Below are 23,329 nucleotides of genomic sequence, written 5' to 3' on the forward strand. Positions count from 1 at the left end.
CAAAAACAAACAAACAAACAAAAAAATTCAGTGTTATAAGTGTTCAATACAATGCTTGACACACAAAGGACCTATGTGACCATTTCAAAAGAGAAAGAAAAAAGGTAAGAAGGGAAAAGGGAAAAAGAGGGCAGTAGGGCCGGGGATTTAGCTCCATGGTTCCACTGCTGCCTCCCAAGTTCGATCCCCAGTACCAAAAAAAAAAAGCACACATGAATTTATTCCAGTTCCAAAGGTATAAAGTTTAATTAAAACTTAGCAGCAACGAAATGATAAAACTACTTGTAGTTAACATCATGGTTAAACCCCAACATCCATCCCACCCTTTTGGTACAGCAGCAATGGAATATGGACAACTGAATTCCTCCAGGAGTGAGTCTGTAAATCTGAGGGCAATATGACTGACAGTGGTGGTAAACCTATGGCATACGTGCGACTGCACTGAAAGCTCTAAAAGGTTTGCCATCACTGGTTTAGGGGATAGGCAGGTGATCCAATTCCATCCAATGACATACAAGAAAAGGTTTATAAAGGTCCTGAAGTTCTTGCTCACTCTCAGAAGAGTGGAGCAGAAAGCTGCTGGCCCAGTTTCCTCTCTCCCTCCCTCTGCTATGGGCTCTAGACAACAGTGAATAATAAGTTCAGCCCACCCCGCTGCAGTTAGTTGTTCCACAGCCAGGAGCGGGAGCAGCTAAAAGCATCCTAACTAGGTATTAGTATAAATAAACGCTTGATCCTTAAAGACACTGAACATATTTTTCTTTGCATTCAGGGAAATATATAAAGTTACCTCTGACTTTCCATGCTGTGCTTTCTTCTACCCAATACACTTTTGGAAGACCTTTGAGAAGTCGAAGAAGGTATGGAACCACACAATCTTTGTGCTTAAAAAAAAATTATATTTAATAAGTAACTGGCTTTTTCACACAGATTAAACTTAATGCAAAGTATATCCACATCCTAATCACCTAAAAGATATTATACACCTAAAAGATATAATGTGTATGTAAGTTCACACGACATCACACTCTTACTATTTTCATACAGCAGAATCCAGAGATTGTCACATCAGCCTGCACCACAAAGGTCTAAGGGCTCCAATTTGCCCTCTGGAGCTGAGTGTCCAGCCTGTTTGGGTCTCCTCTAGGGGCTGAGCCTCAGTGAGGACCTCTCCAGAAGGAATATGTGATACACTTAAAGCTGCCTTCAGTGAAAGGAATTCAAACAGCCCCAAACTAATCCATGGCCTCAAGGATAAGATGCTTTAAAAAAACTTTTTTTTTTGCTTCATGTTTCCTCATGCTCTTCTCAAGTTGAGCATTAAACTTTATGGCCAACATTACCCCAATGAAAAAAATTATTTTCCTCTAATTTCCAAACAAGCCAATAACATACAGCTTCATACCCTTCCATCATTGGCTTTTTGGTTATTTCCCAATTGATTGTTCCAGTTCAAGATTAGATACGCATGCTCCAGAGAAGAAGATTTGATATTCCAATATACTAAACACCATGTGATGGTTTTAAAAACATGGCTACAAGTTCCTTGATGTTCTTCCCACCCAATTCACTTCCCACTGACAATGGACTGCCTTAGTTACTTATTTCTAACACACACAGAAAGCAGCATAAATGTAACTCTGACTTCTAAGACTAGAATAGAGAAACCAATGCAACTTATACCTGGCTCTTTCTCAGGAGACTAGCCCTAGAATCCAAACACAATGTTGTAATAAGACCCAGGCCACATGGAGAGGCCATGTACACAGGACTGCCCTGGCCAAAAGCCCTAAGATCAATCCCTACACATGTGTGTGGATGAGCCTTCAGATGATTCCACCCCTAGCTTTCAAGCCACTCCAGATGACACCCAGTGGAGTAGACAGTGACTCATGTAAGCAGATTCATAAGCCAAAGAAAAATTGTTACTAAGCCATTAAGTTTGGGGCAAGTTTTTTATGCCACAATAGATAACCTAAACAAACAAAATTTTCTTTAGGAAAAACAATTTTTCCTCTAAATGATAAAAGGTAGCTAGCCGGGTGTGGTGATGCATGCACTTGGGAGGCTGAGGCAGGAGGATCGCCGAGAGTTCGAGGCCAGCCTGGGCTACATAGTGAGTTCAGGGCCAGCCTGAACTACAAAGGGAGACCCTGCCTCGAAAAACCAAAAAAAAAAAAGATCCAGATAAAAGGTAGCTAGCTGTCCAGGATCCTAGTACACTGAAAAGACACAAAATTCCACAGGGCCAGGTATGGTGATACACACCTATAATCCTAGTATGCTGGGATGCTGAGGCAGAAGGATTCCAAGTTTGAACCCAGCCTGGGCAATTTAACAACTTAGACCTTGTCTCCAAAAAAAAAAAATTAAAAAGAGTTTGGAAGCGCAAGGACCCAAGTTCGATCCCCAGTACCAAAAAAGAAAAAAGAGTTTGGGATACAGCTCAATGCAAAGGCCTTGATTCAATTCTTAGTACCACAGTGGAGAAAGGGGAACCTTCAAAGGACCTACACTGCAGGGGAAGCAGTACAGGTGGCTCTTCCCTATATAAAGTATGATGGCCTTACTAGTATGTGGTAGTAAAACTTCCAACTACCCTGGCCATAGCTGCTGCCATGGCAGCCCAAGAACAAGACACAAAAGAGGCCAAGGCACAGCCCATCCTGGATGAAGGAATATAAACACCAGGAGAGCCAAGAAAAGTGGGTCCCTAGGGCATTCTCAGGGGACTGACAAAGCATGATGGGTTCCTCTCCTGGTACTCATGAGGCCCACGGGCCTCCTTGGAAGCACAAGAAAATGTATGGTCCAAGAGACAATGGCATGTGCCATCTGGAACCCTGTCAATCCTTACCAGGAACCAGAATTACACCAAAGGTAATTTGCACTCAACTTTTCCTTGATATCTTAAAAAGTCTAATATGAGTTCAACATTTTTGGGACTTACAGATAAATCTATGTTTAACAAGGATACTTTCAAGCAAAATATATTTATACAACAATGGGCTGGGTATGGTGGTGCACACCGTGGAGCATGCAGGAGGCTGAGGCAGGAAGACCACTGAGAATTCAAGGCCAACCTGGCCTACATAGAGAGTTCAAGGCCAGCCTGAACTATACAATAAGACCTGTCAACAACAAGAATTTCTTATAAAGGTTTTTAAAAATTATGGGCCAGGAGTTTAACTCAGTGGCACCGCACCTGCATCACAAGTGCAAGGTCCTGAGTTCAATACCCGGCACCAAACAAAAAAAAATTATTTTCTACCCTTAATAATTCATTTTTATATTTAAATAGGATTTGGCAAATAGGAAAGTAGAAATGATTTTCTTTCTTTTCACATTTATGAATATTCAGAAGAGGGCCAGGGATTTAGCTCAGTGGTGCCTCGCAAGTACAAGGTCCCGAGTTTGATCCCCAGTACCAAAAAAATTTAAATAAATAAATAAATATTCAGAAGAAACACTAAAGGCAGTTTATGCATCTAATTTTGATTTTTCTTGTGATGTAGGTAAGAAAACCTACTTAATTAAAATACCACATTAAAATGCTTATTTTTTCAACTATATAAGTATTGTGCCAAAAATATTAATGTGCATTAGCATAAACCTTCAAGTACATACAAACTAATTTTTTACATAAGTATTCGAATATCTAACATCTTTATTTTCCTAACATAACATGATTAAACTTGAAAATTTTAAAATGGTGCCTGATGACAAAAACTCAATGATCAATCATTTGGTTCAATTAATTCTGGTAAATATAAAAACAAAACAAAATAATGGTCATTTTTTTACAAAATCTCAGTTTGTATAAAACAATAGCATCCATAAGTCTGATGAGCATTTTACCGGGGACTGAAAACCAAGCTTATTCTGGAGGGCACACAATTACTTCTTAAAGAAATTTATCTTATTTTTGGTAAAAATAAAACAAGGATTTTTTATTATTTAATTTTACAATATAATATATTCACAGTTTAAAAAATCCCTAAGAAGGTATGCAGCATTAAGATGTCTCATTCCCATCTTTCATGTACCCTGCTTCGATCTCTGCCTTAAAACACTTTGATTAGGTTGGGATGCATTCTTCTAGTATTGCATTAGGTAAATATAAGCAAGGACAAATTAAAATTCTCCCACCATCTTCACAATGCAGAAACTAAATTTAGTAAAGCCTTACTTGAAGATCAGATTCAATGAGAAAAATGCCCAATGCGATAACTGCATCTCTTCGTCTTTCATCTAGTTGGAAGATCCCATGGAAATCTACAGGACACATGCAAAGCAGCTTCTGGACCTAGAAAATGAGATGCATGTGTGTGAGCCACATTCAGAATAAATCAGGCCCATAAAAGCCCAATGAGTCCATATAACCAATAAAACATTACTTTTCAATTAAAAATCATGCTAGCCAGGCACAGTGGTACACACCTACAGTCTAAGCTACTCAAGGACAGAGGCAGGAAGATTACAACTTCAAGGCCACCCTGGGCAAGTTAGTGAGATCTGTCTCAAAAAGTAAAAATAAAAAATGAAGGGCCAGGGATTTAGCTTAGTGGTTCCACCACCTACCTTGCAAGCACAAGGTCCCAAGTTCAATCCCTGGGACCAAAAAAAAAAAAAAAGGGAAGTGCTTCCTACAGCTCAGTGGCAGATTACCCTGAGTTCAATTCTCGGTTCTTAAAAAAAAAAAAAAAAATCATAAAAATGGGGCCTGCGGTGTAACCCTGAGGTAGAACACTTGCCTAGCATGCATGAAGCTCTGGGTTTGACCCCAGAATGGGGGGAGGGGGGTATGAAAAGGGCATTTCCAGCTGCTAAAGTAATTATACACATGACCACAAAATACATACATTCTGAGAACATATGCTGACAGTTAAAATGATGTCAACAGAGAGAGATATGGCTCAATGTCTAAAGTGTGTTTTGATATCAGGATAGACCAGGGTCCCCCTAAGTAGTTTACCCATCTCTATCTGCAGTAATAAGGTAATAATAATTTCCCTGAGGGATCTTTTTAAAAATTTAAGTATGTTGCATAACATGAGGTCATGGGTTTGATTCCCAGTACTGAAAAAAAAGTATTTGTAAAACAGTGGGTGACCGTGTATTTACACAGCAAGGGCTCAATAAACAATACCTATTTTTACTAGCTACGTCACAATAGTGACTAACAGAAGGCAAAGCAGGCAAACCAATTTATTAGGTATATGGAAAAATCAGGACTATCTTCAAAACAAAACAATAGCACATACTTATGTAAAAGGAATTGAAAATCTGGATTTAATATGAACACAGGTGATACCAATCCTGAGAATCTGCCATAAAAAGCATTAAGAAACACCAGGACCTTGACCCTACTCTTCTATAAAAGATTCAATGAAGAGATATTTGTGGATATTCATATGCTCATGGTGACATATTTTAACAATGTATCAAGTGTATTACTTGATATCTGTCCTGAAAATTCATTAGGAAATTACCACTGTAATTTTATTTTCACTGCTAGGAATCAATCGCAGGGCCTTGGGCATGTGAGCAAGTACTCTAGCAATGAGGTACATACCCACCCTTTTTTCATTTTGAGACAGAGTGTCAATAAGTTGCCCAAGCTGGCCTCAAACTAGAGATTCTCCTGCCTCAGTCTCCTGAGTAGTTGGAATTACAGGCATCCACCACCACATGCAGCATAAAGTATTTTTAAAAAACATTTTCAAAAATATGCTTCAGAGGAAAATGTTCCTTGTGTAATCAGGAAAAAATCCAGTAAGTTAAAATAATAGTATCTACATATGGGGGAAATCCATGCTTTTAATAATTAGTACTTAGACAAGAGAGCATAAAGTAATAGATAAGAACAAAAATGCAGTGTTTCTCCATAAGGAGAATGTCCTTCACAATCAGAGGGAGAAATAAAATACAAAGAGAGATACAGACCAAACACAAAAGTGATAATTTCAGGGACTTCAGCCACTTCTAAGATCTCACCAATGAATCACTATTCATATCTTCATTTAAAAATTTACAAAGATTTTTGTTTGTTTCTTTGTTTTTGAGAATCAAAGCCAAGGCCTCACAGGATAGGCAAGTATTCTATTGCTGAGTTTTAGCCTTGGCCCTCCAGAGAATTTTAAATCCCTGTAAATAACCAAAAGGCAGAATCACAACAGATTAAGTCAATGAGATTCAAATAAAGTCAACATCAAACAGCAAGAAAAAACCCAGGGCCCTAATAAAGTCCATGTCCTTTGCCCTGTCCAGTGCACTATTTTATCAATATCCTGCTCCAATACACAGAAGACACTACCCCACATAGCTGAGAGGTGAAGCTAATGTAAGGAGCAGCATGGAGACTCAGAAACGTGCCAAAAGTGCCACAGTATAGTTATTAAATATGACAAAGAGTAGCTATACAAAAAGACAAAAAGACAGCTCATCACATGCCAAACACACATCCACCTAAATTTGTTTATTCTAATACTGGGGATTGAACCCAGAGCTTCACACTTCAGCCAGACAAGCACTCCACTATTAAGCTACATCCCCAGACATTATTTTTGTATTTTTCAGAAGAGTCTTGCTATGTTGCCAAGGATGGTGTCAAACTCCTGGGTTCAAGCAGTCTTCCTGCCTCGGCTTCCTGAGACTCTGGGTATGTACCATCATGGTCAGGCTATACTTAAGTTTAGATTTCTTTGCTCTTAGTGCTTTTCTCTACCCCTAGAGATTTCTTTGTGGGTAGGGTAAGGACCATACTTTGGTTTTCTATTGTACATAAATAAATCTAATGTTGACAACTTTTATTTTTGTTTGTGTATGTAGAGTTTTTCCTTGGCGGGGGACAATTTTTAGCTAGTAAAGAAATCCATATTGGAGTTAGACTTCCATCTGGGCTCTGGCATAGGCCAGCTGGGTGGCAAGCTGAACCTCAGCTTCCCTGTCTACACAGCAACTCTATGGGACTAGAGGAGATAATGTGCCTGATACAAAGGCATAGCCACTACCTGGAGTTAGTACTTCACTCAACAATACAGAAGCATTTTCCAAGCTATTGATCTTCAATGATGTCCTTCAGAGTCAGTCAAGAAATATGAGAGTCAAGTCAGTATGTCTTCTAATTCATTCAATTCACTATTTACTAGATACAAATGCCATGAGGCACTGCCCTGGGTACCGTGGATGCAGAGCAAAGTGAACATCTTAAAGAAAGCCCTGGCTGTCATCCTAGATAAACTGGTCAAATCAGAGATTTGAGGGTGTAATGACAAATACAAAATAAAGATAAAAGGTTCAATTCTTCCTGCTGAAAATAAGGGAATATCCTTCATTCCCTCTTTCTCTAAGCATTTACTTCAGAAAATTTGTAATCATATGTTATTTCCTCTTTTCTTTGAAATGAATCTAAATCTTTTTGAAGACTGGGCAAGTCTTTGACCTAGGAATGTCTTTCTTCTCAGGGTCCTAGGACTTTGCATCTCTTTGAAATGCAAACATCCCAATTTCCATGGGAGAGCAGAGCCAAACTTCCATAGATACCTCACTTCAAGACATAAAACAACCTCCTGTCATAAAAGTATGAGAAGTTTGTTTTTCTTCTAGACAAAGCCAAATAACTGACACAGATGGTCACCCTAATTACCAGTAATGCTGGGATGAACTATGTGCAACATGTGGTACCATCAATCTTGTAACTATTATTTATGTTGAAAATGTATATAACAGGTTATACTTGCTTGGCTATCTAAAGGGTAAGATTTCTTTCTGTCCTTACAATCTCTCAACAGACTGCCTGTGGTCATAATCATATTTTGGTTTAATGCTTATTCAGTTATGTTTTCTTTCTTTAGTACCTTCATGGACAGTATTCCTGGGTTGGGAGATTTTGTTTTTAATTATATTTCCCCAACAGTAGTACCTGAAAGACTACATTTTTGTTTTGTTTTGTTTTAGGCAGGGTCTCACTATGTAGTTCAGGTTGGCCTCAAACTCACAGAAATCTTCCAGCCTCAGCCTCCCTCCTAAGTGCTGGGATTACTAGCATGCGCACTAGACCCAGCACAAAGATTATTTCTGATGGGGTGATCAGAAGGCCTAAGGAAGTATCCATTACTGCAAAAGATGGAAGTAGCTGTACTATATTAGGAAAGAGCATTTCCACTGGGAAAGAGAGCAGGGATGTTGAGAAATTCAGGTCCAGGCAAAGATAGTCCCCATAGGGCTCCACAGGGCCCAGACTGGCACCTAGATTGTATTCTAATAGCATGGTGGGGGGGTCAAAGTGACTCCTCTTAGTGACTCTGGAGTTTAGAACTGAGGTTTAGAAAATCCCTCCAGCTGCTGTACAGAGAATGGATCTTGAAGGACAAAAATAAAAGCAACAGAGAAATGAGTCAGGGGACCCTAAAGAAGTCCAGGCAAAAATGGTTGTGATGTGAATGAGCAGAGACAAAACAGACCAGCTCAAGATGTTCTGGAGGATCTGATGGTGGGTGGGATGAGGAAGTGAAGGAAAGATGATTTTACTTGCCTCTGTGTCACACCAGAAAATATCCAAAGGCTAGGCTGGGGATGTAGCTCAGTGGCACTGTACCTGCCCGGCAAGCGCAAGGTCCTGAGTTTGATCCCCAGTACCAGGGAAAAAAAAAAAAAGAAAATATCCAAAAGCCAACAGCCAGGACAGGAAGTGAACCATAGAAACATTCCATGCAAGGAGTAAAGGAATATTTATTTCTTTAAATAAAGACATAAAGGGCTGGGGATTTAGCTCAGTGGTTTTGCCGCCTGCTGCGCAAGCACAAGGACCCGAGTTCAATCCCCCGTACCAAATAAATAAATAAATACATACATACATACATACATACAATCTGGAGACAACTGGGTTAATGGTAAACACAACTGCTATCTTCAGCTCCCCTCACCCACTACTGGGAATTAAAACCAGGTCCTTTACACTAAGCTACACACCCTCAGCAATTTTCTTTTTTAACGTTGAGATAGGATCTCACTAAATTGCTAAACTGCCCAGTCTAGGCTCAAATTTGTAATCCTTTTATTTTTATAAATTTGTAATCCTTTTGCCTCCGTCTCCCAGAGTGCTGGGATTACGGGTGTGAGCCACCATGCCTGGCCTTTCCTCAGCTATTTGAAGGGCTTCAATAACATCAATATCAGCAACTCCTCTATTAAGACTAGTCACTAGTACATTTATCTGTCCTCTTAGTTCCTCCAACAGACATCAATCATCACTTAACATCTTTGGATTCTTATTTGCTACACTATGGACATGCATGAATGAATACACAGATAAAAGATATGTTTACTCTCCCCCGGGTTGTAGACCCTTGGATCTATTCATAGTTTGTGCCCAGACTTCACATAGACCAGTGCAGCAGGTTCTCCTCCCAATACTGGCTCTCTCCTATTGAAGAGGGGGTGGGGGGAGAGGGGGAGCCTCTCTTGGCACTTACCCCAGAGACCAAAGGTTAACTCCAGGGCCTCCTCTTTTACATAAAGTATAAGGATAGATTTTTCCCTCAAAGGTCAGGTGCTTGGGGTGGGTTGAGTTGGGTTTTTGTTTGCTTATTCCTTTGTTTTTTAGGTATCATTTCGCTCTTATCTGGAAACTAATACTAAGAATGGACTTAGACCTGAGCTCTAACAATACCCCAGAGTAAGAATTCAGCATCATCACCATGTCCAAACCTAGTCACCCCACCAAGAGACAGTTCTAAAGACAGCACAATTTTTAGGACCCAGACCCTTGTCTCCTCTAGAATGCCCTCTCTAGGGTCCTCAGCTTCTACTTCAAATACCCAGACAGTACTCTGAGCTACTCTGACTTCAGCCCTTCCATATCCACTCAATTAAAAATATTTAAATAGAAATAATCTCTGACAATTAAGAAATTACTGTAAAGGTTGAACCTGCAGTTTTAAAATGTAAAAGGGAAGCCAGGGATGATGGCACACTCCTGTAATCCCAGCACCGAGGAGGATGAGACAGGAGAATCACTGCAAGTTCGAGGCCAGCCTAGGCTACATAGTGTCTCAAAAAACCAAAAAAATGAATGAATGAATGAAGGGAAGGGAAGACATCAAACAGAATAAACAGAGATATAGAAAACGAATCAGTGGGCTAGGGATTTAGCTCAGTGGCACCACACCTGCCTCGAAAGCTCAAGGTCGTAAGTTTGACCCCCCACCCCCACCCCAAAAAGGAAGAAAATGAATCAGTGTCGGGCATGGTGGCACATGCCTGTAATCCCAGCACTCAGGACTGCCATGAGATTGAGGCCCAGCCTGGGCTACAAGAGTTAGTTCAATGTAGTGTTCATAAGCAAAATAAGCAAGCCAAATAACATAAAACTATCCATATTATAATTTACAGTGATTGATCACAAAATAATGATCTAATAACTGAATGATCATTCTGATATACCTTGCAAGCAGGACAGCATTCATTCAAATTTAGGTTTAGGTTTAAATATCAACTGATATTTATATATAAAAGATAAATGGCACATGTTTGGTAAACCTAAGTGAACATGATGTCAGGACCAAACTCAGAAATATACTGAATTCAGAAATATGTTGCATTTCATGGGAACACTCATCATTATCTTCTCTTTATTAGAATGTAGACAGCCTTTCTTATGTTTACCTATTTTTCTTGGTTTTTTTCGTATTTCTCTTTCATTTTCAACTTTCCCTTCCTGTTTATAATGGAAGCTCTTGAGCAATATAAAAAACCAGGCTTTAGCAACAGAGTGATAAAAATGTGGGGGATCCCTGGGAAGGCAGAACTAAGTTCTATTGTTTAGATCAAATCTTTTATGATGAATATTTCAGAAGTTTAAAAAAAAATCAAGATAACACACACATACATGCCATATGCCCTTTTTTTTTTTTTGGTACTGGGGATTGAACTCAGGACCTTGTGCTTGTGAGGGAGGCGGCGGAACCACTGAGCTAAATCCCCAGCCCCCATATGCCTTTTAAAGGAGGAGCCAGTATTTGTCATACCTGTGAATTGAATTATAGTCAAATTTTTTAGGTCAAATCATTTCACAACTGTGTTACTAGTATTTAAAGCTGGAGAATTCTTCATTAGAGGCAGAGTTTTGTCTTAGTTTTCGTTTTTCACAGGTCAAAACTGGAAAAATTCTCTTAAGTCTTCAAGATAAACCACTTGTGTTTGTATCAGCATATGCGTGAACATGAAAGAATCAGGTACGATTTCTGCTTCAACAGATTTACATGTTTGTGTTGTCACTGAAAAAGTACACTCATTGTTTATAGCTCCCAAGGAGACCCTTACTACATTTTTTTTTATAGTGGAAAACTTTATTTTTGTAATTTTTATTTGCAAAAAAATGAGCATCAAAAAGAATACTCCAAAGAATAAGAATTACTACAGCAAATAAAATGAAATTCAAGTATGATTTAATTACTGTGTGATCCTTTTTTTTTTTTTTTTTTTTTGGGTACTGGGGATCGAACTTGGAACCTTGCACTTGTGAGGCAGGCGGCAGAACCACTGAGCTAAATCCCAGGGCCCACTGTGTGGTCTTTTAAAATGTCACTTGTTTTACCAGTACTTTTTTTTTTAATTAAAAGCTTTAATATGAAAAAAAAAAAAAAAAGAGTTCAAGGCCAATCTGAACTACATTGTAAGAGCCTGTCTCAAAAAACACAAAATAAAACAAAACAAAAATCAGTGAATTATGAACTACAGCGGCATAGTAAGCAGAGAAATGGCCCTCCCAAAGATGTCCTTCCTAATCCTGAACTGGTGAATACATCATTTTACATGGCAAAAGCAAATCTGTAGATGTGACTAAGTTAAGCACTATGAAATGAAGAAACTATCCTGGAGTATGTTACTGGCACAATATAATCACAAAGGTCCTTTAAAAGTAAAAGGCAGAAAGGGAGGTCAGAGTAATGAGCTATGAGGTCAGCCCATCATAGTTGCCTCTTGAAGATGAAGGGAACATGAACCAAGGAATGTTCTAGAGGTCTGCCTCCAGAAGATGGAAAGGCCTAGAAGTAAGATTTCCTTATACTCTCCAGAAAAATAAGTAACCCTGCCATCATCTGTTAGTCCCAAGACCTGCATCAGGTTTCTATTCTATGAAACTGCAAAACAATAAATGTGTGTTGCTCTAAACCACTAGGATTTTGGCTTACTTTGTTAAAGCAGCAATATGGAACTAGTACAAATAGTCATAGAGTATCAAACAAAGCTCAAAGCTTGGATTGCCTATCAAGAAAGAAAAATGAGTAACCAGATTACAAGCACTATTTATTTTCTTCTTTTTTTCTGATTTCCACATTTTCTATAAAGAACATTGATAACTTCAGATCAGAAAAAATAATTTAAACATTAGAAACAACTTTGCCATTAATGTCAATCCTACTTTTTTATTTATTGGGGGGGGGTACTGGGGATCAAACTCAGGACTTTGCGCTTGCAAGGCAGGCATCGGAACCACTGAGTTAAATCCCTGGCCCATCAATCCTATTTTTAAAGGGCAATAACATTTATACTCTTAAGAGCTCAGAAAATAAGAGAAAAGCATGTAATATTTTAATAGAATTTAGATAATCTAAGAACAATGAACACAAAACTGACAGAAGATCTGGGTCAAATAAACAAATATTTTCTGTATGCAATGGGCCTATAAGTTCTTTAATTTCAATATCTTATTATCAGTAAAAATTCTACTGAAATAAAAGCTTTAATCTAAATAAAAAGCTGGGGGATTTTTTTGGTACGGAGGACCGAGCTCAGGACCTCATGGCTGGCAGGCAGGCACTATGCCACTGAGCTAAATCCCCAGCCTAGCTTTTTTTTTCAATGGGACAAGAGATGCAGCTATTTCAGCCCCAACTTAAGACTCCCTACAGCTCCAACTACAGGCACAGCGGAGACCAAATGAGCTATCAAATGCCACAAGAAACTCAGATACATAAAGCTGAATCTCATAAAACTACCTTGAAAATATTTTATAGCTGTGTAGATAAAAAGACAAATGCATAAAATAATTCCTTAGCACCCCCAAAAAACCCAGAATGTAGCACAGAGCTTCTCTTGGTATAATTTCTGTAAAGAAATACAAGTCCAATTCATCCAGGGAAATGATCCCGAAGGATCACTGACATCTCTGAATGTATGCAGAAGAATAAATATGGGGCTGGAAGAGGTCACACAGGCTCACCTACCAAATGTTTTGGGCAGGCCATGTGTTCTTCTATCCTACTTTTACAGATTAGGTAACCAAGCCTAGATAGGTCAAGTACAAATGAGGCAACAGGCTCTTAACTTGACTCTCTCTCTGACTTTTGGCCCTTCATACTCTAATATTACCACTTCTATTTCATATATCTTCAATGGCTCTCCAAAGAAATCTTAACGCTAACTCCCAGCCTGGCAACTTCTGTACATTCAGGACTCTATATATTTCACTTCTTGCCGGCCTTTTCCATGGTTTTCATCCATCTGCATCATTTCACCTCAACTATTCTCTCTCCTATAAAAATTTTACCTATTCTTCCGAAATCCATCTCAATTGTTTCTTGCTTCTTGAACATTTTTTCAGACCCTAACAACTTAAAGGGATCTCTCTATTATATCTCTCAATGGCCCATATAGAATTTTGCACTTCTCTTGGGATAATTATCTTCCTTATTTATTTTGGAATTACTTGTATACCTATCTTGTGCTCACTGCCAATAGGATTATGTGTTTCTCATCAATGTATCCAGTGAACTCTACACATTTCAGAACTTTAATGTTAAACTACTTAATGGAACAAACCAAGATTACAGACCTTTGATGAGGTGAGGAGAGAAAAGAGATATAGGAACACTAGAATTCAGCTTCCTAGTGCAGGGTTAACTATGCTTTGATACCTGTCATGTAACAAGCATAGTAGTCTTCCCTTACCCATAGGACCATGTTCCAAGATCACCTGTGGATGCCTGAAACAGACAGTACTAAACCCTATAAATGAATGTGTTTCTCATATTAACTAAGCACTTATCACACACTGTGACCATAACTTTTAGTTTGGGGCATGAGCAAAACTAACAAATTCCATTTCCTTCTTCACGGTTTCGTGGATAGGTCGGCTTCCATTGTAGATCTTAGTAATCACAGCATACAATTTTTTTCTTTTCTTACTAAGCCAAGAATTTGCATCTTTTCATTTAAACAAAGTACAGCTTCTTTTTGGCATATCCAAATTGCTAGCATCACTACTCTTGAGATTTGGGGCCAAATTAACAATTACCTGAACATAAACACTTTGATACTGCAACATTTGATCTGATAACCAAGATGGCTACTAAGTGATTAACTGATAGGTAGCATAATACAGTCCACACATGAGACAAATAGATGATTCACATCCCAGGCAGGATGGAACAGAACAATGTGAGATTTCATCATGCAAATCAAAATGGTGCACAATTCAAAACTTGTTTATTTGTGGACCTTTCCACTTAATAGTTTTGGTAGACATTTGACCAGGGGTAACTGAAACCAAGAAATGGAATATCACAGATAAAGAGAGAAGGGCTGCGGATTTAGATCAGTGGTGCCACCGCCTGCCTTGCAAGCCCAAGGTCCTGAGTTCGATCCCCAGTACTAAAAAAAAAAAAAAAAGAGAGAGAAAACTACATCTATGAGGTTCTGACATTCAACTGCACTGAATAAATACCTGCTTCATCACTGAATGAATGGAAGGATAGAGAGACGAATACTCAAAGTGAATCCCTTACAAGTTCTACAATCTAGCAGAAGTTCCAAAATTAATATAAATGACACAACACCTATTGTATAACACAGGCCAGAAACCAAATGATTGAAAGTCTGACACAAGGTCACAGGTTTGATGCAAAATACTCTCAAGAGGGCCGGGGATTTAGCTCAGTGGTTTCACCGCGCAAGGACCCGAGTTCGATCTCTGGTACCAAAAAAAAAAACAAAAACAAAATACTCTCAAGAAACTGGGGCTCTAATGAGAAAAATATCAGAAAATTTGAATCTGGGCCCTATCAAACTTGTCACACACATCAGATAAGAAAGAACTAGGTCTGGTGCGTGCCATTCTCCAAACAGAAACAGTCAACTCTCTTTAAGTCTGTATCACATGCCAGGTGCTGGTGTGTATTAACTCATTTAATCCTCAAAACAACTCATTAGGTAGACACTATTCATCAAATGAAGAAACAGACTCCAGGAAGTCAAAGGCCTAATGCAGAATAAAGCTTTATAATATTTGGGGGAGGGGCAGATTTAAAATAGGGTCTCACTATATAGTTCAGGGTGGTCTTGAATTCACTATGTAGCCCAGGCCAACCTCGAACTTGAGGCAATCCTCCTGCCTCAGCCTCCTAAGTGCTGAGATTATAGGTGTGTACCAGCATTCTCTGCTCTTATTTTGGACTTTTTCACACAAAATCTCACTAATACTTCTGCCTCAGCCTCCCAAGGGCTGAGATTACAGATGTATGCCAGCACACCCAGCTATAATCTTTTTTATTTTTATTTATTTATTTTTTTAAGTACCGGGGATCAAACTAGGGTCCTTGTGCTTGCACAGCAGGCAGCAAAACCACTGAGCTAAATCCTGGCCCCTATAATCTTTTTTAAATAAAAAAACAGCATAAATGATTTTTCAGAATTTTATAATAAACTACCAAGTGGCTGTTTTTAGGTCATTATTAAGGGTCACTAAGCTCAAAATCTTCCAGAAATAGCCAGGTATGGTGGCACATGCTTGGAATCCCAATACTTAGGAGACTGAAGCAGGAGGACCGCTGAAAGTTCAAAGCCAGCCTGGACTACACAGTGAGTTCAAGGCCATTCTGAACTACAACATAGTAAGACCTTGTCTCCCCCCCGCAAAAAATTTCCAGAAATAAACAAGGTTATTCTTTTTATTTTTTTATGGAACATGTTTGCAGTACATAATGATTACATTCATTGTGGGGAATTGGTACATGTACATAACACACCTCAATTCTTTTTGTTCCCCTTCCCTTCCACCCCCGTTTTTTTCCCTCAGCATCAGATTTATTTCTTTTATGTCTTTAATTTTCATAAACACAGATTAACAGCCAGACTAATGGGCCAAGAAACATAAAACAATTATACTAAATCAAGGTACACTTCCAGATACATTGGTTATGCTGGATTACAATAACTTTTTCTCTCCTCTTCTTCTCCCTATTGTCTGTCTTTTATGTTGCACTTTATATAATTGGGTTTCTCATATAAGAGAAACGGGATATTTATGCTTACATATTTGATTTCCTTCACTGAACATTATGGTCTCAAGATGCATTCATTTTCCTACAAATGACTCAAATTTATCCTTCTTTATGGCAACGTAGTACTCAACTACTTATAAATACCAAATTTTCTTTATCAATTCATCTGTTGACAGACATATAAACCTGCTTCTGGGGCTGAGGATGTAGTTCAGTGGTGCTGCGCCTGCCTGGCAAGCACAAGATCCTGAGTTCAATCCCTGGTACCAAAAAAACACCCAAACAAACAATAAACCTGCTTCTAAGATTTAGCTGTTATGAATGTGCTGGCTATAAATGTAAGTATGCAGGTATCTCTGTAATATGATGTCTTCGACTGTTTTGGGAAGATACCCAAGAAGGGAATATATAGGTCAAACAGAATTTCCATTTTTAGTTTTTTGAGAAATCCCCATACTGATTTTCACAATGGTTGTACCAGTTCACACTCCCACAATGAAGAATGGTTCCTTTTTCACCACAGCCTCTCCAACATTTGTTATTGTGATTCCTTGAAGACAGCCATTCTTTCTGGAGTGAGATAGAATCTCAGTGTTGTTCTAATTTGTATTTCTCAAATGGCCAGCATTGCTCATCATATTTTCTTGTATTTATTGGCCATTTGTTCTTCTTCATCTGAGAAGTATATATTCATTTCAGATGCCCATTTTTTGACTGGGTCTTTAAATTTGGGGGAGTTAATTTTTTTTGAGTTCTCTGTATATTCTAGATATTAGTCCTTTGTCTGAGAAGTAGCTGGCAAAAATTTTTTGCCCATTCTGCAAGTTGTCTCTTCACTCTGATGGTGCTTCCCTCACTGTGCAGTAGCTTTTTAATTTGATGTGATCCCATTTGTTGATTCTTGGTATTTTTCTTGTGCAGTTGGGGTTCTGTTCATAGAGTCTTTGCCTACATTGGTATCTTCAAGAGTTTTACCTACCATTTTGTCTTCTAGCAGATTAAGTGTTTCTGTTTTAATACTTAGATCTTTGATCCATTTTGATTTTAATTTAATGTATGGTGAGAGATATGGATCTAGGTTCAACCTTCAGCATGTAGATAGCCAGTTTTCCAAGCATCATTTGTTAAAGAGGCTATCTTACTTCCAGCGAAAGTACTTGGCCCCTTAGTCAAAGGTAAAGTAGCTGAATGTGCCTGGAGTTGTTTCTGCATCCTCTATTCCACTGACCCATAAGTCTGGTTTTTTTCCCCCAATACCATGCTGTTTTTATTACTGTAGCTTTATAGTATATAACATGCTCTCTGGGACTGTGATGCCCCTGCCTTGCCCTTGTTGCCTTTGTTGCCATTTTTGCTATTCTAGGTCTCTTTTGGTACCATTTACAATTTAAGATTGCTTTCTCTGTTCTGTAAGAAATGCTATTGGTGGGGCCGGGGATTTAGCTCAGTGGTTCCGCCCCCTGCCTCGCAACCGCAAGGACCGGAGTTCGATCCCCGGTACCAAAAACAAAACAAAACAAAAAGAAATGCTATTGGTATTTTGATTTGGGGTCCATTAAATCCATGTAACAGTTTTGGAAGAATAGCCATTTTGACTATGTTGGTTCTGACTAATCAGGAACAGGGGATATCTTTCCATTTTCTGATGTCTTCTTTGATCTCCTTTTCAAAATACTGTAGTTTTCACTGTAGAGGTCTTTCACTTCCTTAGGTTAATTCCTAAGCACTTCATTTTTCTTGATGCTAATATGAAAGGTACTTTTTTCTCTAATTTTTTTCTTGCTGAGTTTATTATTGGTGACTTTGTATCTGGCTACACTGTTGAATTTGGTTATTAATTCTAGGAGTCTTTCAGTGGAATTTTAGGGTTCTTCTGTGTAGAGGATCATGTCATCTGGAAATAATGATAATTTAACTTCTTTTCCTATCCTTGTCCCTTTTATCTCTCTCTTGACTAATTCCTCTGGCTAATGTTTCAAAAACTATACTGAACAGGAGCAGTGACAGCGGATATCCTTGACTTGCTCCTGATTTTAGAGGAAAAGCTCTCAGCTTTTCCTTTAGTATGATGTTTAGCCATTGGTTTGTCATAGACAGCTTTTATCAGATTGAGATAAAGACATTCTGTACTTATTTTCTTCAGAATTTTTACCATGAATGGATGTTAAGAGTTTTTCAAATACTTTTCTGCATCTACTGAAATTATCATGTGATCTTCTGTACTTGTTTCTGTTTACATCATATTACATATGATTTACATATGTTGAACCATCCCAGCATCCCTAGAATGAATGCTACTTGGTGATGATATATGATCTTTTTGATGATTTGCTGATTCTGTTTGCCAGTATCTTATTGAGGATTTTTGTATCTATGTTCATTAAAGAGATTGGCCTGTAGTTCTTTTTTTTTTTTTTTTTTGTACCGGAGATCGAACTCGGGTTCTTGCATTTGCTCAGCAGGCAACAAAACCACTGAGCTAAATCCCTGGCCCTATGTAGTCCTCTTTTTCGGTTGAGTCCTTTTCTGGTTTTGGAATCAGGGTAATGCTTGCTTCCAGAAATGATTTTGGGAGTTCCCTTCTGATTTCATCAAAAAGTTTGAGGAGTACTGGCATTAGATCTTCTCTAAAGTTCTTGTAGAACTCAGCGGTGAATCTGTTGGGACCTGGGATTTTATTGGTTGGTAGTTTTTTTATTCTTCAATTTCAATGACTAATATTGGATTATTCAGGATTTTTATATCTTCTTGGTCTAACTTTGGTGGTACATATGTATTCAGAAATCTACAAATTTCTTCTGAATTCCCCACTTTATTAGAATACTGGTTTCTCAAGGTCGTTACCAATGATCCGGATTTAAGCAGAATCCATTGTAATTTCACCTTTTCATTTCTAATTGCATGAGTTAGAGTCTTTCCTTTCCTTATTTTGGTAAGATTGCCTAAGGGTTTATCTATTTTGTTTAATTTTTCAAAGAAACAACTCTTCATTATTTGTATTTTTCTTAGTCTCAATTTAATTGATTTCTACTCTGGTCTTTGTAATTTCCTTCCTCATACCAGCTTTGGATTTGCATTATTCTTGCATTCCTAGGACATTTAAAGTATATCATTAGATTACTTATTTGAGTTTGCTCTGTTTTTCTGACGTGGTAATTCACTGCTACAGTCTTCTCTCTTGAGACTGCTTTCATTGTGTCCCATAGATTCCGGTATGTTTTACTGGCATAATCATTTGATTGTAGGAACTGTCAAATTTCTTTGATTTCATCTGTAAACGATGATTGTGCAAGAGGGTACTGTTTCATTTCCATATGTTTGCACAGTGTCTGTGGTTTCTTTCGCTACTGATTTCTAGTTTCATTGTACTACGATATAATAATATGCATAGGATAATTTTGGTTCTTTTACATTTACTTAAGCATGCTCTATGGGCTAGTATGTAGCCTATTTTGGAGAGAGTCTAATGTACTTAACGGTACTAACTTACTCTTCTCATTACATTATTTTCCTATTGCTGATTCCCTTATTTTTTATCTTTTTGCTTAACTGCTCATCCCAAGAGGTGTACTCATTCTTTTTGACTTTCTGGCATCATTGGTTTCACTGCCTCTTTCAAGGATATCCTTGAAAATTTTTTGTAATGCTGTTTTGGTGGTCATGAATTTCTTGAGGTCCTCCTTATCACGGAAATAACTTATTTCTCTGTCAATTTTTTTTTTTGAGACAGGGTCTTGCTATGTAGTTCAGGCTGGTCTTGAACTCACTATGTAACCCAGGCTGCCCTCAAACTTGCATTGATCCTCCTGCCTCAGCCTCCTGAGTGCTGGGATCATACCCATACACCATCATGCCTGGCTCCTTGTCAATTTTGAAGGCACATTTTGCAGATACACAAGTCAGGATTGTAAACTGTTATCTTTTTTTTTTTGGTACCAGGGATCGAACTCCGGTCCTTGTGCTTGTGCAGCAGGTGGCGAAACCACTGAGCTAAATCCCCGGCTCTGTAAACTGTTATCTTTTAGGGCCTGAAACACTTCATTCCAAGCCTTTAACATTTGTCTTGAGACGTCTGCTGTAATTCTAATAGATTCAGCTTCATATGTGATTCATTGCCTTTCTCTAACAGCTTTCAAGATTTTATCCCTGTGGTGGACTTCTGATATGTTGAATGTAATGTGGTAAGGAAAGGTTCTATTTTGTTGTGGCTCTTTGGGGTTCTATATGCCTCACTTGTCTCTATATGCCTCACTTATTTCTCTCCTTATATCTGAGAAGTTTTCTGCCATTATTTCTGTGAATAGATTTTTTTATTCCATTTTGTGTTGTCTTCTGATTTTTCACTTATTCCAATTACTCTTAGTCTTCTTTGCATCCTCTAGTAGCTGTTGGTCCCATTTTTCTTGTTTCTTTTGAAGTCTCTTTGAGGGGACTCAGCTGTGGAGTGCTGCCTGAGTGTCGGCATGCTCCATGGGCAGCAGCAAGGGCCGTGATGACAGACTACAGCAAGGAGCAGCAAAACGAACTGGAGGCTCGGGAGTCTATCTGCCCCGACTCCTTCACAGTATTATCAGAAAATCCACCTAGCTTCACCATCACTGTGACATCTGAGGCTGGAGAAAATGATGAAACTGTCCAGACTACCCTCAAGTTTACATACAGTGAAAAATACCCAGATGAAGCTCCTCTTTATGAAATATTTTCCCAGGAAAACCTAGAAGATAATGATGTCATAAACATTTAAAAATTATTAGCATTACAGGCTGAGGAAAATCTTGGTGTGGTCATGATCTTTACTCTAGTGACAGCAGTGCAAGAAAAATTAAATGAAATAGTAGATCAGATAAAAACGAGAAGAGAGGAAGAAAAGAAACTAAAAGAAAAAGAAGCAGAAGAAGCAGAGAAGCAATTATTCTACGGCATCCCTGTTACAATTGGGAATTTCTTATGTTGGAAAGCCAAGTTTGATGCAGAACTCTTGGAAATTAAAAAGAAATGGATAAAAGAAGAAGAGCAAGCAGGAAAAAAATTAATTAAGTGGCAAATAGCTGTTTGAAACCGATCATAATCTTGACACATCTGATATCCAGTTCTTGGAGGATGCTGGAAATAATGTGGAAGTAGATGAGTCTTCGTTCCAGGAACTGGATGACTTGGAGCTGGAGGATGTTGAGGATGACCCAGACTACAGCCCTGCTGGCCCAGGGAGTGACTCAGAGGACTGATGCACCATCTCCGGAGAGCTCCACAGCCATAGCATCTGTGGCTGTGCTGAGAGCCTTTTAATTTTCCTTTCTTTTTATTCTAAGAAAAAATAACTCTCAGGAGAATATTCTTCTGATAACTTTCACCATTGAACTTAATAAACTGACCATAAAACTTCAAGATAAAATGTTCACTTCCTCTTATTGGTGAACAGAAGTTTACATATTTAACATTATTTAATGCTGGAGGGAGATCCTACCTATAACACCGAGACTTGAAGGTGGGTTGTGGCCATGTGCATATGGGTATATGTATAAGAAACAGAAATAAGTTGTGTTTTTTATCCTGGAGATGATAGTTACTTTTGGATTCCAAATGTTGTCTTTCATATAAAGTGTTAAAATACTGAGATAAACAGGAAATTAAACCTGGATTCCAGCCTTTTGCCACGGTAAATTTAAGTTTTAACAGAATCAGAAGCCCAGATTATACACAGGAATAAAATGGATGTCATCACTATAAAAAAAAAAGTCTCTTTGAGTAGCTGGCCCTTGAAGGCTTCATTGTGTTCTAGTTCTGAAATTCTACCCTCACATTGGTTGCTTCTGCTGCCCAGACTTTCAATGTAATCTTTTAGATTTCTGATTGAAACTTTTTCATGGACTCTAATTCTTTGCTAAACTGAAGATCATTCATGTTTTATATTATTTTGTTTAGTTCATCTAGCTTTTTAGTGTCTTCTGAAAGCTCCTGGATCATTTTGGTTATTACTTCCATTATCTGTTTAATTGTATCTTCTGTGATACTCTTTGATCTGTTTTCTAACCTCCACTGATATCCTTTTGAGTAATTCAGGTGTGTGGCTTATGCTATTCTCCCCCTTGATTCCCCCTGGATGGGCTTCAGGGAGTTGGGAGTTTTGAGAGGCATTTTGTTGCTTTGGCTTCTCATGCTTCTATTGGTTTTTTTTGTTTGTTTTGTGCTAAGGTTTACGGACACTTAATAGTGTAAAGACTTAGTTGCCAGTATAGTGATCTCTTTAGTCGATTTTCAGAGGTGTATTTTGCGCATGGCTAACTATAGTCCTTTGCCTCAGCCCAAAAGTCCAACCACCTTGGTTAATTTGAGAGGAGAAAATGCAGTGTAACTAGCCCAACTGAGCGCTCTGGAAATGTTACAAAGGTAATTTGAGTGTTGGCTTACAGAGAAATAGCAACAATTATATGGCCCTGGTAATATATATACATATATATATATGAAGATATATATATATATATATATATAAAAGATAGATAGATAGATATCAAGCAAATCAGCTACAGTAGTATTATGTTATCACTTTTATCTAGATGTCCCCACAAAGCCTCATGTGCTCATAGGTGGGGGTTTTTGGAAGTACCTATATCTAGGGTATGTGAATATAGATTAAAGGCGTGGTAACTGGATTAGTCTACTGATTGGTTTAGCATGGTTCAGGGTATGGGTAACGGGAAACCCCACCCAGGGTGTGGGTGACACCAATCAATAGGCTTGTAACCTGAACAGAATATAAGGGGAAAAGAAGAGAGGCAATCTCACTACTTGCAGCCTCCTGCCTGCTTTGCCATGGACTGTTTCTCCTCTGCAATGCTTCTCTGCCATGCCACCCTACCTGGGAGCCAACCAATTACAGACTGAAACCTCTAAACACTGTGAGCCAAAATAAATCTTTCATCCTTTAACTTGTGTGTTTGGGTATTTTATCCCAGCAATGAGGAAGTAATAAAAACATTGTCCAAGACAAACTAGTATTAACATACTATAGGAACCAATTGTGTAGCACCCTTAACCCTAAGAGA

At 38.4% G+C, this 23,329-nt stretch overlaps 1 protein-coding gene across 5 annotated transcripts in view; it reads right to left on the reverse strand.

Annotated features, from left to right (window-relative positions):
- The window catches only part of LOC147820909 (phosphatidylinositol 4-kinase alpha-like), an 86,206-nt gene that overhangs the window by 44,123 nt on the left and 18,754 nt on the right, over positions 1–23,329 (reverse strand). For 3 of the 5 annotated variants that reach the window (XM_087202754.1, XM_087202753.1, XM_087202757.1), the window contains exons 2-3: positions 4,190–4,306; positions 791–884 (exon numbers count right to left, since the gene is read on the reverse strand). In XM_087202754.1, the coding sequence (XP_087058880.1) occupies positions 791–884; positions 4,190–4,306 (211 nt within the window). Of the gene's footprint in view, positions 1–790; positions 885–4,189; positions 4,307–5,946; positions 6,148–23,329 lie in introns of those variants that run through there. The other 2 variants (XM_087202755.1, XM_087202756.1) reach the window with 2 other exon arrangements.

Source organism: Heterocephalus glaber, unplaced genomic scaffold, assembly GCF_053883595.1.
Source record: "Heterocephalus glaber isolate CG9 unplaced genomic scaffold, H.glaber_assembly_v1.0 deba00001781, whole genome shotgun sequence".
Lineage (NCBI taxonomy): Eukaryota > Metazoa > Chordata > Mammalia > Rodentia > Bathyergidae > Heterocephalus > Heterocephalus glaber.